General features: G+C 33.3%; 1 protein-coding gene across 2 annotated transcripts in view; it reads right to left on the bottom strand.

Moving 5' to 3' along the window:
* Positions 1-7,885: 7,885 nt before the first annotated feature.
* LOC134540409 (uncharacterized) overlaps positions 7,886-13,120 on the bottom strand; it is a 214,367-nt gene continuing 209,132 nt past the window's right edge. For both annotated transcript variants that reach the window (XM_063383130.1, XM_063383128.1), the window contains exons 9-10: positions 12,640-12,831; positions 7,886-10,281 (exon numbers count right to left, since the gene is read on the bottom strand). In XM_063383130.1, coding sequence (XP_063239200.1) covers positions 10,241-10,281; positions 12,640-12,831 — 233 coding nt within the window. In that variant the 3' untranslated portion in view covers positions 7,886-10,240. The remainder of the gene's footprint in view (positions 10,282-12,639; positions 12,832-13,120) is intronic.

Here is a 13,120-nt window from a genome sequence, read left to right on the forward strand (position 1 = left end):
CATACTTATATTGTAACAAATGTCAGTGATACTTAAGTTCTGTGAAATGCCTGTGTTTGATTTTATCATCTACTATTAAAGTGCATAATAATTTGGGCAAAACAAGAAAAACTTATATCTAATTGCTAATTGGGCCTCCCTGAGAGGATGTTAGCAGTTGGTGAGACAGAACAAGTGCGACACTCACTGATGCACTAAGTGCCTAGAGGCTCAAAGGTTCTGAACTGGTGCACAGTCATAGGGCCTCTTTGAAACTTCATTGGCAACCCTAATGATTTATGGTGTAAAAATAAAGGTCAAATATTAATGAAACTTCCTATTTTTACCTGCCTTTTAAATATGTGGTGCCATGTATTTTGAAATTATTTCCAGACCAGCTCATTTGCTTCAACATTGTAGCATTGTCTGTGTTTCGTGGTTGGCTGGGTTACTTTCAGATACATGTCCGCTGTCAGCACACCAATCACAGCCATCCAGCGTCCTGAATAGCCTGGCCAAATTGGACAGTGTCTTCTCGTACAGACGGCCGCCGATTACAAGGGAACAATCGCTAGCACAGGCATACCTTATATTGCAGTCTAAAGCGAAATCCTATTTTTTCATGAAAAATACATGCTCCTATAAATATGTGCTGTCTCGAACACAAATACACTAATAATTTAATAGTTCTCTCTTTGAGTTAACTCGAGGTAAATTATGTTGACTTTGATTGAGTTGAGAAGGGACAGTTTAGAGTAATATTTAAAAAAAATTTGGTTACCATTATGTAAAGTACTTAGCTGGAGGTTATTCTGTGTTTATAGAATTTTAAAAGTCAATGCATATTTCATAACTTGCATGAACAAATAAATAGTACCTTACTCACTTTTATACGCAGGTGTTTAAGAAGTTTATAGCTTTTACCTTTGTTTTTCAGTTAGTGTGATAATGACAATTTTTATATTTTAAACACTGTAAAGAGTTTCACCTTGTTTACGCATGCCTACAAGTCATTAAACTCATTGCAATGCTATGTATTTAGATATGTGGTGGCGTGAGGCTTACAGTATATCCTTGTTATAAGCTCTCTCAAAAATGTTTATTTAAAGGGGTAGTCTCCTAAATGTTAATTTGTTTTTATGTATATGTTTTGCTCCCAATTTAAGAAAATTTATAATATAAATATTGTTTACAACTTTTTATATCACTTGTAAAAATTTTCTTAAGGTAAGTGCACCGGTACTCGTCACTGCTCCAATGGTCGTCACTAGCAACTTCAAATGTAAATAATAGAGAAGTAGCTCAATATATCGCCAACTTAAATATTGACAAAAATTTGGTCGACGTTCTAGCTGTAATTACCACAATAGTTTTCGGAACAAACACTATTTTCAATCAAAAAAAGTCCGTAGATCAAAAGTTCGTAGAGCAGTGAAGATAAATAGGGGAATTCCTATACTAAAACACTAAGGACGTAAGTGCACATTTTTACTTCTAGTTCTGTAATTTTTCATGTTTATTCGTGATGTTTTGTGCTGAATGTGTTAGTTAAATGTTCTTGAAGAGGTGAAAGTGTTTATTAAAAAAAATTGTTTTCTTTGTATGATTTAGTTAGGGTGACGAAAACTGGATCAATAAAAACCTTGCATTGCTAGTGTTCGTCATACCTGACGAGCACTGGTACATTTAATATTTTATTTAAAGTTGTGCTAAGTTACACCCTAGAGTTCTTAAATAATATTGGTTCTTTGTTGTTGATAGACAAAGTACATTATTATGATCAGATCCAGTAGTCGTCACCTATGACGACTTCCGATGCATGTGTATGACGACTTCTGGGTCGGAAATTACTTTACTTTATTGATTGCAGAAATTGTGTAGGCATTGTTTACATTAATTTAGGGGTCATTCAATATATATTTTGACATTAATAAGTAAATTAAACATTGTAATGTGTCTCGTTCTTTAATTACAGGGCAAAATGCCAAAACGGAAAATACTGTTGTATGAAGAGTCAGCCATGGAAGCTGCTCTTAAAGATGTAGCGAATGGTATGAGTATAAAACGAGCAGAGGAAAAAAATAGTGTGCCAAGAAACACATTGGCCGATAAACACAAAGGCAAATCGCCCTTGGGTAGGAAGATGGGCCCTGATTCATTTTTAAATTTTACTTCTGATACCGCATAACATGCTATGTTATGTTGCAGCAACGAATCGAGTCGTATTGCGTACGCGTTAGGGATGTGCGAAAGTGACTTTATCCACACGAAATGAAAGTGAAAGAAAATTTATCAAGTTTCGCGAAAGTGAAACGAAAATGAATTTTTCTATGAGATAAATATATTCTTAACGAAAGTTAAGCGAAATTTTTTAATTAACAAAGAAAAAAAGTGCCCCAAAATTTGCTCTTCAGTAATAAATTCTATTACATAAATCATTTTGGTACCTTTTGATGTATATATAAATATTACTATTTAATAAAATCAACATCCGCCCTAGACCACAGAACACAGCCCCATGTCACTCGTAAATTTCAAGAATCAATCCAGATCTTTCAGCGCACAGACTATTTCCTTTACAGTCGTAATGTCGCAGTCTATGATAATATATTTATCACGTGCATGGTACTGATGAAAAAATACGTGAATACTGCGGAACGGCCGCCATCTTGCACCACTGTCACACATGGCTAGCTCAGGAAGCTGTAAACTAGGCAATGGACATGGTCAAAACAAAACATAACAAATGGTTGCTGCCAAGTGGTCATTACATGCAGTGACTTGTTGACCTTTTTTTGTCTAATTGGCTGTATATTATGAGGATTTTATATGCCAGTCAGAGTATGTAAAATTTAAATAAAGCAGACGACAATGTTTTTGTTTGGCTGTGCGCGAATAAAAGTAGGTACGTTCTTTGTTTATGTGTATACGGTAAATACTAAATAGTGTACTAACAGTTCTGGAATGTATGTTTTACGAATATAGTACCTACACTACTGTTTGAAAGCAAATGAATCAGGTAATTTTTCAAAAAATATTGCATGATTTTGTTTTGATACCTAAGCCTACTGTAATCACGGTTGAATTTTGTTTACTTTATCTGCCATGTTTGTTCAAATTATGATTTTACCGTATTTTCATTAACGTGAGTTTTTTTCATCACCACGTAAATTAATCTTAATGGAAATCTTTTTTCTAATTAATGTCTTTATATGATTTGCATATGTTATTACATTATTAGTAATAACAAGCAAATCATATAAAGACATTACAGTAGAATCTCAGTGCTAAGTACTTACAGGTACCTCAAGTTTTTGTACTTAGCACTGAAACATGCATACATATCTTTACAAAGAGAAAAAAATATATAAAAAAATAGCTACAGGAGAGCCGCAATGCCATATGTATTCGCAACTGCGACTTGCTTTTTTCCCCGTGTCTAGTTCTCTGAGTATATCCACTTTTTCCTTAAGCGTGAATTGCTTTCGTTTCTTTTTATCTCCAGGATCATTCATATTGTAGCACAAATACAATGCGGTGTTTAAATAACGTAACCTGAAAATAAACTCAACAATAACAATAAACAATCCCGGCACAGACATCAAACAGTATTTTTAGCGTAGCGTAACACTTTTGTCTAAATAATTAATACTTCTCTCAAACCTCCGTCTTTCGATGTATCGAATGGTGTTGTGTTGCTCACGTCGCATACTACGTACGGTATAATCTGTTTGTTAACTTTGTTTTGAGAATTTAGAGGTTAGAAAATACGTTGCGTTGGTATTTGTGTATCTTTGTTCTACTTCATTAATCATTTAGCTGGAAATTTATTTACCAGTTTAAGTAAATTTTGTTGTAGTAATACCACGCTACTAGTAGAAGTTATACGTTATAGTGAAAATGATACTTTAAACTGAAACCGTTTTGCATGGCGAAGATACGATTTTTGGCGGGGACTTAAAAAATTCGTTAAGTGAAATATACTTTATAATAAGGAACGTTATTGTACCGGTATTATACTGTACATTTTTATTAAATTACGATTTCTTTTTCAACTAGAACAAACGAACTTCGGTAAGCTATTGAACTTTCGTTTGGCTCGAAATATTTCGCTAAAAACGAACTTCGACAGATGAAATTCTTACCGAAATCGAAAATGAAAGTAGCAAAATTTCGATTTCGGTATCGGTATACCGAACATTCGCACAACCCTAGTACGCGTACAGTATGACGTCGCGTAAATAATAATAAATAGAATATAAACAATTAACAATATTATATTTGATAATTAAACAGTTTTTGTTAATCAAGAAACAATTAAATCTCATTAGAGCAGCTTTATTATATCTCTTTTAAGATAAGAACAAAAAAACGTGAAAATACGCGATAGTGAAAAACAAAAAAACACATATTTCTAATTTGTAAAAAAATACTTTGTTACGTTGTTTCTGTTCCAATCTCAAACTTTGTCTACACACATATTTATCACTTGTTAGATCTAAGTTAGAATATTGTTCAGTTATTTGGAATTCAATTAATCCTTCCAATAGCAATAAATTAGAATCCATTCAGAATAAATTTGATAAAATAATTAAACTTAAAAACTTCTCTTAGATTAATATGGATTCTCTTTCTGAACGCCGTATCTATCTGGATTATGTATTTATTAAAAACTGTTACTGTTCAAAATTAAATTGTAAGTTCATTCTTGATAATACTGGCATTAGAATTCCCCAATTTAACAGCCGTTTAACTTCTACCTTATGTACATACCATAAAAAGAATGATATAATTTTTCGACTCATTTCTAATTTCAATAAAATTGATCATCTTAATCTGTGAAAGTGTAGCTAGGTAATACTGTAATGTCTATGTTTTGTATTTCTTTCTTTTTATGCATTTTATATTTTGATGTTTATTTTTAATAGTTATACTCATTTTAAATTTACTTGTTTGTTTGTATTTTGTTTGTATTGTTTATATGTTGTCCTTGTATATATGTGTTGTGCCCACCGCTAAAGCCCTCGGCTGTTGGTGGGCATGTTACAATATTAAATAAATAAATAAATAAATAAATAAATAAATAATACCTTTAATAAACAGTAAAAAAACTTAAGACGAGGAATTTCCAAATTATACTTTACTTAATAAACAAACATCGTTCTTTGTAACGTAAATTCATCGAATATGTGCGCGCATGCGTAAAATATACGAGAAATGCGAGTAACAAAATGCAGCCGTGTGTAACGTTTCGTTACTCGTATATAGACGGTGCACCCGTTACTCAGTATCGAATACATACGGTTTGCTACAGCTCTATATATTTTCATGTTAGTTGTGCTGTCCCTCTTTGTTCCGTGAGTGCTGTAAGTAAATTCAAAATTTAATGAGGATTATACATTATATTACTAAATGATCTTTATGAATTGCCATTTTGATGTTTAAAATATAGTACCAAATAAAATTTGAAGCCCAAATAGTACAATACTATCATTCTGGATCCATGAATTAAAACTAATGCAGCTGAAATCGCACATGACGACTACTGGCACAAACATGTGACGAACACTGGCAAACACGAAAATTTGCATGACTACTGGCTCGAAATCACACTTTTTTCAAAATTATAAATCTACAAAAATAATTTGTTTTTATCGAAGAGTGATGGATAGCATTGTAGAGTAAAGTTTGAGGTTAAAAACAAACATGTAGGGGCAGTAATACACCTATGAGGTTATGTACACAATTTTTTTTCTAAAACTCTTCTTAGCATGACGACTACTGGTACATTTACCTTACCATTATGTTACAGTACAAGTAAAACAACTTTGAAGTTAGAAAGTGTAATTCAGTATGTATAGTAAATGGGTAGAGACAGGATTTTATGGTTTTATTTTTGGTCAATTTTGTTTTTAAAATTTATTTTTTTATTAATTTTTGTTTTTTCATAATGATATCCTTTAATTTAACAATTATAACCTTAAATATTTTATTATACTTATTTCACTAAAACAGTTTCAGTTTGACTGACACATTATGCACTTTTACAATATAACAATTTGTAATAAGCATATCTAACACTTCTCAGAACACTTGCCAAAATAAACTGGCTAATATATATTTATGTGTGAAAAATTTACTATTGCTCTAATTGAGTCTAATGTAAAAATAAGTTACTCATAACAGTTGCAAGATCAAACAAAGTACAAAAATTTTCAATCCAGTTAAAAATACATTTTGGTATATTCAAAGATTATGATTAATTAAGTTTTGATTGGTTGTGTTTCGGTGCTTTATGGTGTATTAATATCCATTACAGTGTTATATGGTATATTGACATGGTTTTCGATGTTATTTCAGTTATATCACAATTCACCACAAAATCTTGTTCCAATAACAGTGATGTCAATAAATTGGCAGTACATGAACTAAATCATAAGGTCATGATCAAAGACAAATGTCTGTTTTATTTTATTTTGTTTGTGTAAAAATAGTTAGTAAAATTTTTTTTGTGTTTCTGTGAAAGTATAACTTAGAAAATTTTACCAAAAATACTTATTGAAACAACTGAAATCTCTAGCGAGTGCTTATTTGTTCGGTCCAAGTTCGCGGGCAGTGATTTTCCCCAACAGTTGTTTTCAAATACATTCAGATAAGTGTGAATGGGCTATGCTCTATTGTCTCTATTGTGTCACAATTTATATTCCCTTTACCTTCTGCTCACATCACTTAAATTTATGAGCCTCAACACCAAGAGACATAGGTCGGGTTTATAAACTATGCTAGGGTCATCTCAACGCAAGTAAATCACGGTTGTTTATTAAGCACGGAAGTCAACAACCTTGCAACTTGTAATAATTGTAAACCGTAGAAAAAAAATTTCTTCCCCTGGGCTAATTCAAATTGATCATGAAAACATATTACGTAAATTGTCAGTAATTTGATTTAAAAGGGTTATTTCCTTTAACAGTACTAAAGTTTAAAAGATAAAATGTGATGTAGTATACAATAAAAACAACATCGTTGCCTCCTGTGCTCATGAAATCTGTAGCATTAGGGTACTCCAAACATGGAAGGCAAAAAAAAAAAAACCAAGCCAAAATGTGCATGATGTTGAAATTTGGGCAATGCCTGCATTGTGACTTTGCACCGTGCGTAGTTTATAAATGAGTATTTGAAAATTGAAATTCTTGTGCATTGTGTTTCTTGCATTTTTTTGTAAATTAAAGTCCACTGTACACATTTAAAGTCGCGTGGCCCAAATACTGTGTTCGTTAACCCTATGTTAACTTCATCCCTATCAAAATATAAATACAATGGATGGATATATACGTTTATTACTTATCCGAGGAATTAATGTTTATATTTTTTATAGAGATGTACGAACCTGCAAATTTTTAAGTCGAGTCGAGTCGAGTCGAATTATACAATAATTAGTTCGAGTCGATTCGAGTTTGTAGATCATAAATTCAAGTCGAGTCGATTCGAGTCTGAATTTTTATTTGAATCTTTGACACTTAAGTTGAGCTTGAATATTTGCACTTTACTGCTAAGAGTCCTTAGACTGGCCCACGTAATCAAATATATTTAAAATACAAGTATTAATACAAATAATTCATTTAGAATAAATTCTTAACTGATATAATACAATTCAATAATTGAGGTATAGAGCATAGAAAAAAGTATTTTTTGAATTTTTAAATTTTATTTAACAAATATTGCCCAACTATGAAAATTAAAAAAAAATTGATATCTCCTAAAGTATTTGGAATTTCTTATATCTGCCGGCTTTAATGAAAAGAGGAATTTTAAGAGCATATAATTAAAGTATTTTCAGAATTTTTAAATTTTATTTAACAAATATCGCCCAACTATGAAAATTAAAAAATTCAATATCTCATAAAGTATTTGGAATTTCTTATATCTGCCGGCTTTAATGTAAAGAGGAATTTAAAGAGCATATAATTAAAGTATTTTCAGAATTTTTAAATTTTATTTAACAAATATCGCCCAACTATGAAAATTAAAAAATTCGATATCTCATAAAGTATTTGGAATTTTATATCTGCCGGCTTTAATGAAAAGAGGAATTTAAAGAGCATATAATTAAAGTATTTTAAGTTTTTAACATTTTTTTTCGCAAATACCGCTCAACTACATATTTACCTTATTTTGGATCGAACGAGTTAGCTGCGGCCTGCAGCATTCACGAGTCAATAAAAAAATGAATATAATTTAGGCTTGTTGGCGCGAAGGTTAGGTTACGTTTCACACAATCATTAGAACATTTTTGAAAACTTTCACTTATGGGAAGTGTAAGGCCGTGCTACAATTAACGCAACATTACAATAAACGTTCCCATAACAAATATAATACATTTAAAGATTATTGCTACAACACTAACGCCGTTACGTTGCCGGCCAATCGCAAGCTGGCACTTCCAACCAATCCATGCTTTTGTATTTGTATTAAATAGTTACACTTTATAAAATACTTTATACTTCATAATTAATTTTAACTTGCCACTTAATTTGGATAGCAAACAATTATACAAAATGCACTCTCGCCGAACGTAATAGTGTAAACAAACACTGAAAAAAAATTCATGTTCGCCACCCTACACTTCCTAAAATTAGTGGAGCACAGTTGTTTTTTAACTGCCATTTCGTGATTGGTGGCGTATCAGTCGCAAACATGCGCTCTGTAACACAAATATAACGCTACCGTTAATTTATTATTGTAACGTTGCGCCGATTGTAGCACGGATTTACTAAAAAAAAAGTAATATTTGGGCCGATATTAAGATTATAAAATTTAATTTGTGTTTTGTTTATTAAAAATGTGTTCGTCTTCTTTGCTATGTGGTCACACCTGTTAAGTTGGCAATATGTAAAACTAAAATATAAATAATATGGCCGATTGTCGTCATTGTTTTTAAGTACGTACGTATTTTTAGTGTCGGCTGAAGTCACGTAAGGAGATATTAAGAATTGTAATTCAATTTTATTATATTTTATCATCGAGTTTTATCCAATTTCCTTTCGAGTTTCGACCCGTCGAGTAAAATAAACTCGAATGCCGAGCCGAGCCGAGCTGATGCTACTCGCTCGACTCGACTCGAATTTTCGAGTCTCGGCCCATCACTAATTTTTTACTGAAGCACCAGAATTATGAAATTTTAAAAATACCCTTATAAACACTTATCTTCCTGTATCAAATAGAAACACAAAAGCTGTTGATATCATATAGCCAGTCAAGAACTCTCTGTCTTCCCCTCCTTTTAATACAGTGCAATGATTATGATTACTGTGATGATAATTGTTTACATCAGCAGTTTGATTTTTCCAAATTGCAAAACCAAGCACAAAACGGCTCAGTGTGTTACAACGGAAGATTCAGGGAATATGTAAAATTTCAAACGAAAGGTTATCTTTTCTTGTTCAAACCATGAATCTGTATTGACTACTCGTCAAATAAAACCATTTGTACATTTTTGTAAATGCCATATATTTTTACAAAACCGTGCCAAAAAAATGTACAAACATGGTAAAATATTATTTTATGTATATTCACAGACACTCATACCATACACAAAACACATTATATTTTTTTATAGTTCTTTCTCTGAAAAATATATACAGCACTGTGAATTTAAGAAGTAAAATTTTTCTTACAACTTAAATTTAATCTCTTTACTAAAATTGTGTGGTTATTGATACATAGGTTTTATGCACTGTTTTACATGCTAAAATATCTGGTCCCTCAAAATGGTACTTCTAGCACTGTTTGTGTCTTTGAGCTAATATGAACATACAACAAAGTGTTTATAAATCACAACGCATACATAGTATTTTACATTATAATCTATTCATTTACTGTACATACAAAGATATATATTTATATATAAGTTACTGCCACTAAGTACCTATGTACAGCAATTAATTGTATTTACATTTCTGTGCCCCTTGTATTAATGTTTCCCTAAGAATTGCAATGAAACAGTTAATAATAATAAAAAATTACAAGACTTGACAAGTAAAGAGGTTAACGCCGGATGCCTCCGCCAGGCCGCGGCGACCCGACTTCGGGCGAGATGCGTGTACGTATAACTTAAGTGAAGGATGGGTGTTCGAGAGTCTGGGAGGCGAGGGTGGTGGGGGGAACAAACACACTGTCGCGCTGGCGCAGCTTCGTTGGTAACACTCGCGACGTCGTGTCCTTGGTAGCTCAAGTGGCGATCAGCGGAGCAGACCTGGGCCGTTCACTCCCAGTGGTGCTGCTCGTTCCTTATGAGCGTCCCTCCTGCCGGCAGAACACACCGCGCGTCACAGCACTGGACAGTTCCCCAAGTGTGTGGCAGCTCATTCACAACGCCAGTGCAAAACCTGACCACTCCACAATCACCAGTTCTCTGAATTTAGCTCACATGAAAAGAAAAAAAAAATAATTGTTTTATTATGTTTTGAAAGAAAAGTAACATTTTTATTAGTAAGTGCCATTAGCTTTGGCATCTTGTTCATTCGCATGTATTTGAAAGTGACCCCAACTACAAACTATAATTCAAAATTGAAATCATACATTTATAAATTTAAATTTAGAATAGTTATCTAACTTTACTTCAGTGCCCCCGAGAGGTTGAACGTTACGTGAAGATGAACGTCAAAGACATATTGGCAAGATGCCACATTGTATTAAGTATTATCATTTCAGTATTTCTGTTTGAAAATCTTTCCTACTATAATTCCAACTGTACAACTGTCATGTGTTGAATTTCTTTGAAAATTTTGACGCCGGATAAATACCTACTACGTACTTCCGTGCCTTTCGTATTTATTTTTATATTGTTCTATTGTTTGACTAACTGCACTGTGATTACTTAATAAAAATCATTTTCAATTTTTCACAGCTGGGTTAGCACCAGTAACTTCACTCATTCAGTCTTAGTTTAAATTCTTTGAGAACTAGCAAAAAAAAAATTCTTGCGTAATACTTTACAGCTATACTGTAAAGTAAATATTTGGTGACCGAATTTACGACCCAGCAACCCAGGGAGTTGAATGTTAAAAATTTTCAACTTGTTTTGGCGGTGAACACTGGTTACAAAATATCCAGAGATCTTCGTAAATTTAAGGGCACCAAGTTTATTTACTTTAAACATAATATAAACAAAATTAAACATAATAAAGAATCATCTCAAGTGTTTCAATGAACCATTAAAAAATTGAACTTTACACCTGCACTGGGTGCAGACAATAGAAGACCTCAAGATGTGTCCTTGGTTGCATTTCATCATCCTCTTTGTATTTTCCCTCTTCCCCCAACTCAAGTGTCCTTATTTCCCGCTCTGTCTTTATTCCTCCTCTCCTTTGGTTTAGCGCATGCACAGATAGATTTGTTAAGAAGGCCTTAAATAAGCATGTAACACACCCGTTTTCCGTCACAACAGCTATTTGTGTGACTAAGGTGTGTCACGGCGGCTACGTGACATCTTGGTTTTACTTGTTATGTGGTGGTTACACCCGTAGCAAAAAGTACCTAAATGTAAACATAATTCTGGTGGTAAAATTTGCCTAAATTTTAGTTTTGGCCCACTACTATCAAAATTTTAGTTCTGGTTGTAAGGTTCTTGCTTTGGTGGCTTTGACGTATGTAGACTGCCTGGCCTTGACAAACCTTGGTACATATTCTGGCAAGGCACCTTAATTTTGCCACTTGCACCCTGATATAAGTAGTTCCTTCTACGTCCAGTATAATTTAATTTTAAATTTTTTGATGGCTCATTTATATGTTTATATATATATATATATACACAGTATATACACAGTATATATACAGTATATATATATACACACACACACACAGTATATATATAAAATTATTGTGCAGAAGGCAATCATAAGTGACGTGCACGTGTGCACACTGTATATGTTTATTAAATTGTATCGTAAATGTTCATATTGCTATCTTTTGTAACCTTTCTTGTAATAATGCATAATCATTGGTTAATGTTGGAATTTTAATGCACAGTAACTTGGTGTTTGAACTTAGTTATGACTTCATGTGGTTTTTTTTTTCTTTTTTAACAATAAAGTTGTTAATTTCTTGTGACTTCGAAATTCATTGAGTTATCAATTTGCATTACACTGGTTACCTGCGTCTCTGTATCTGTGTATCCGTACACGGTTTACTGCACCAATCTCACCTTTTTTTAAATTTGTTTTCTGACACAGTGTGGAATCCAAGGGAACCCAATGCATTGTACACCAAAAATTCAGTGTGCATGTTTACCAAGCTTTTTATCATAACTCAGCAGTTGGAAGCAGGTGTAGTTTCTACGAAGATCCATTAGTGTCTGGAACTACGGAAAGCCCTTCCTTCATTTGATATGTATTATTATTATTATTATTATTATTATTATTTGTAAAGATTATATTTTCTGTAATTTCTCTCAGTGTCCCATGATGTATGCACAGGAAAAGTAATGGCAAAGAATTGAAATAATCAAGATGACTTAAGACATGCACAGGAGGGGGAGGGGGGATATCTCCAGGCCCTAGTTTAGTTTAGAGAATTTTTTTTAATGCGTGAGTTTTAACCTTGATGGTAGAGCGAAGTAACATGTTTAAGTCATGCAGTACAGTTGGTTGTGGGGGCACCTACCCATCCTGATGGGGCAGTTGCGGGCGTGCAGGGGGTGGAAGGGGTACGGCACCGCCGGCTGGTGGAAGGGCGGCAGCAGATGGTGGAGGTGGCCCGACGACCCGAACCCATGGCCCATGACGTCCTTCGGCTTCGTCTTCACTTTCACGAAGTTGGGAATCCTGGCGCGCAGCCCGCAGTAGTACGGGTCGTCTGCTTCCACAAACACACAAGCACCATGAGTCACCACGTCTGCACAGTTAAGTACAGTAAACTCCCTTTTATCCGCGCATGCTACGAAAAAATACAGCACATGTAAATCTGTATTTTATTACAAGTGAGCAAATTTGAACTCTACTGACGAGTGTATTGTGTGCAGTATACAGTAAAATGCCACAGGCCTTCTCGGAACTCATGCAGTAGGCTGGCATGCGTTGCTATTTTTGTTTTGCTTTGTTTCTAGTCGTATGGTTGCTTTGAAATTAATGTTTCCTTTTTTGTT

The sequence above is a fragment of the Bacillus rossius genome, chromosome 16, assembly GCF_032445375.1.
Source record: "Bacillus rossius redtenbacheri isolate Brsri chromosome 16, Brsri_v3, whole genome shotgun sequence".
Taxonomy (NCBI): domain Eukaryota; kingdom Metazoa; phylum Arthropoda; class Insecta; order Phasmatodea; family Bacillidae; genus Bacillus; species Bacillus rossius.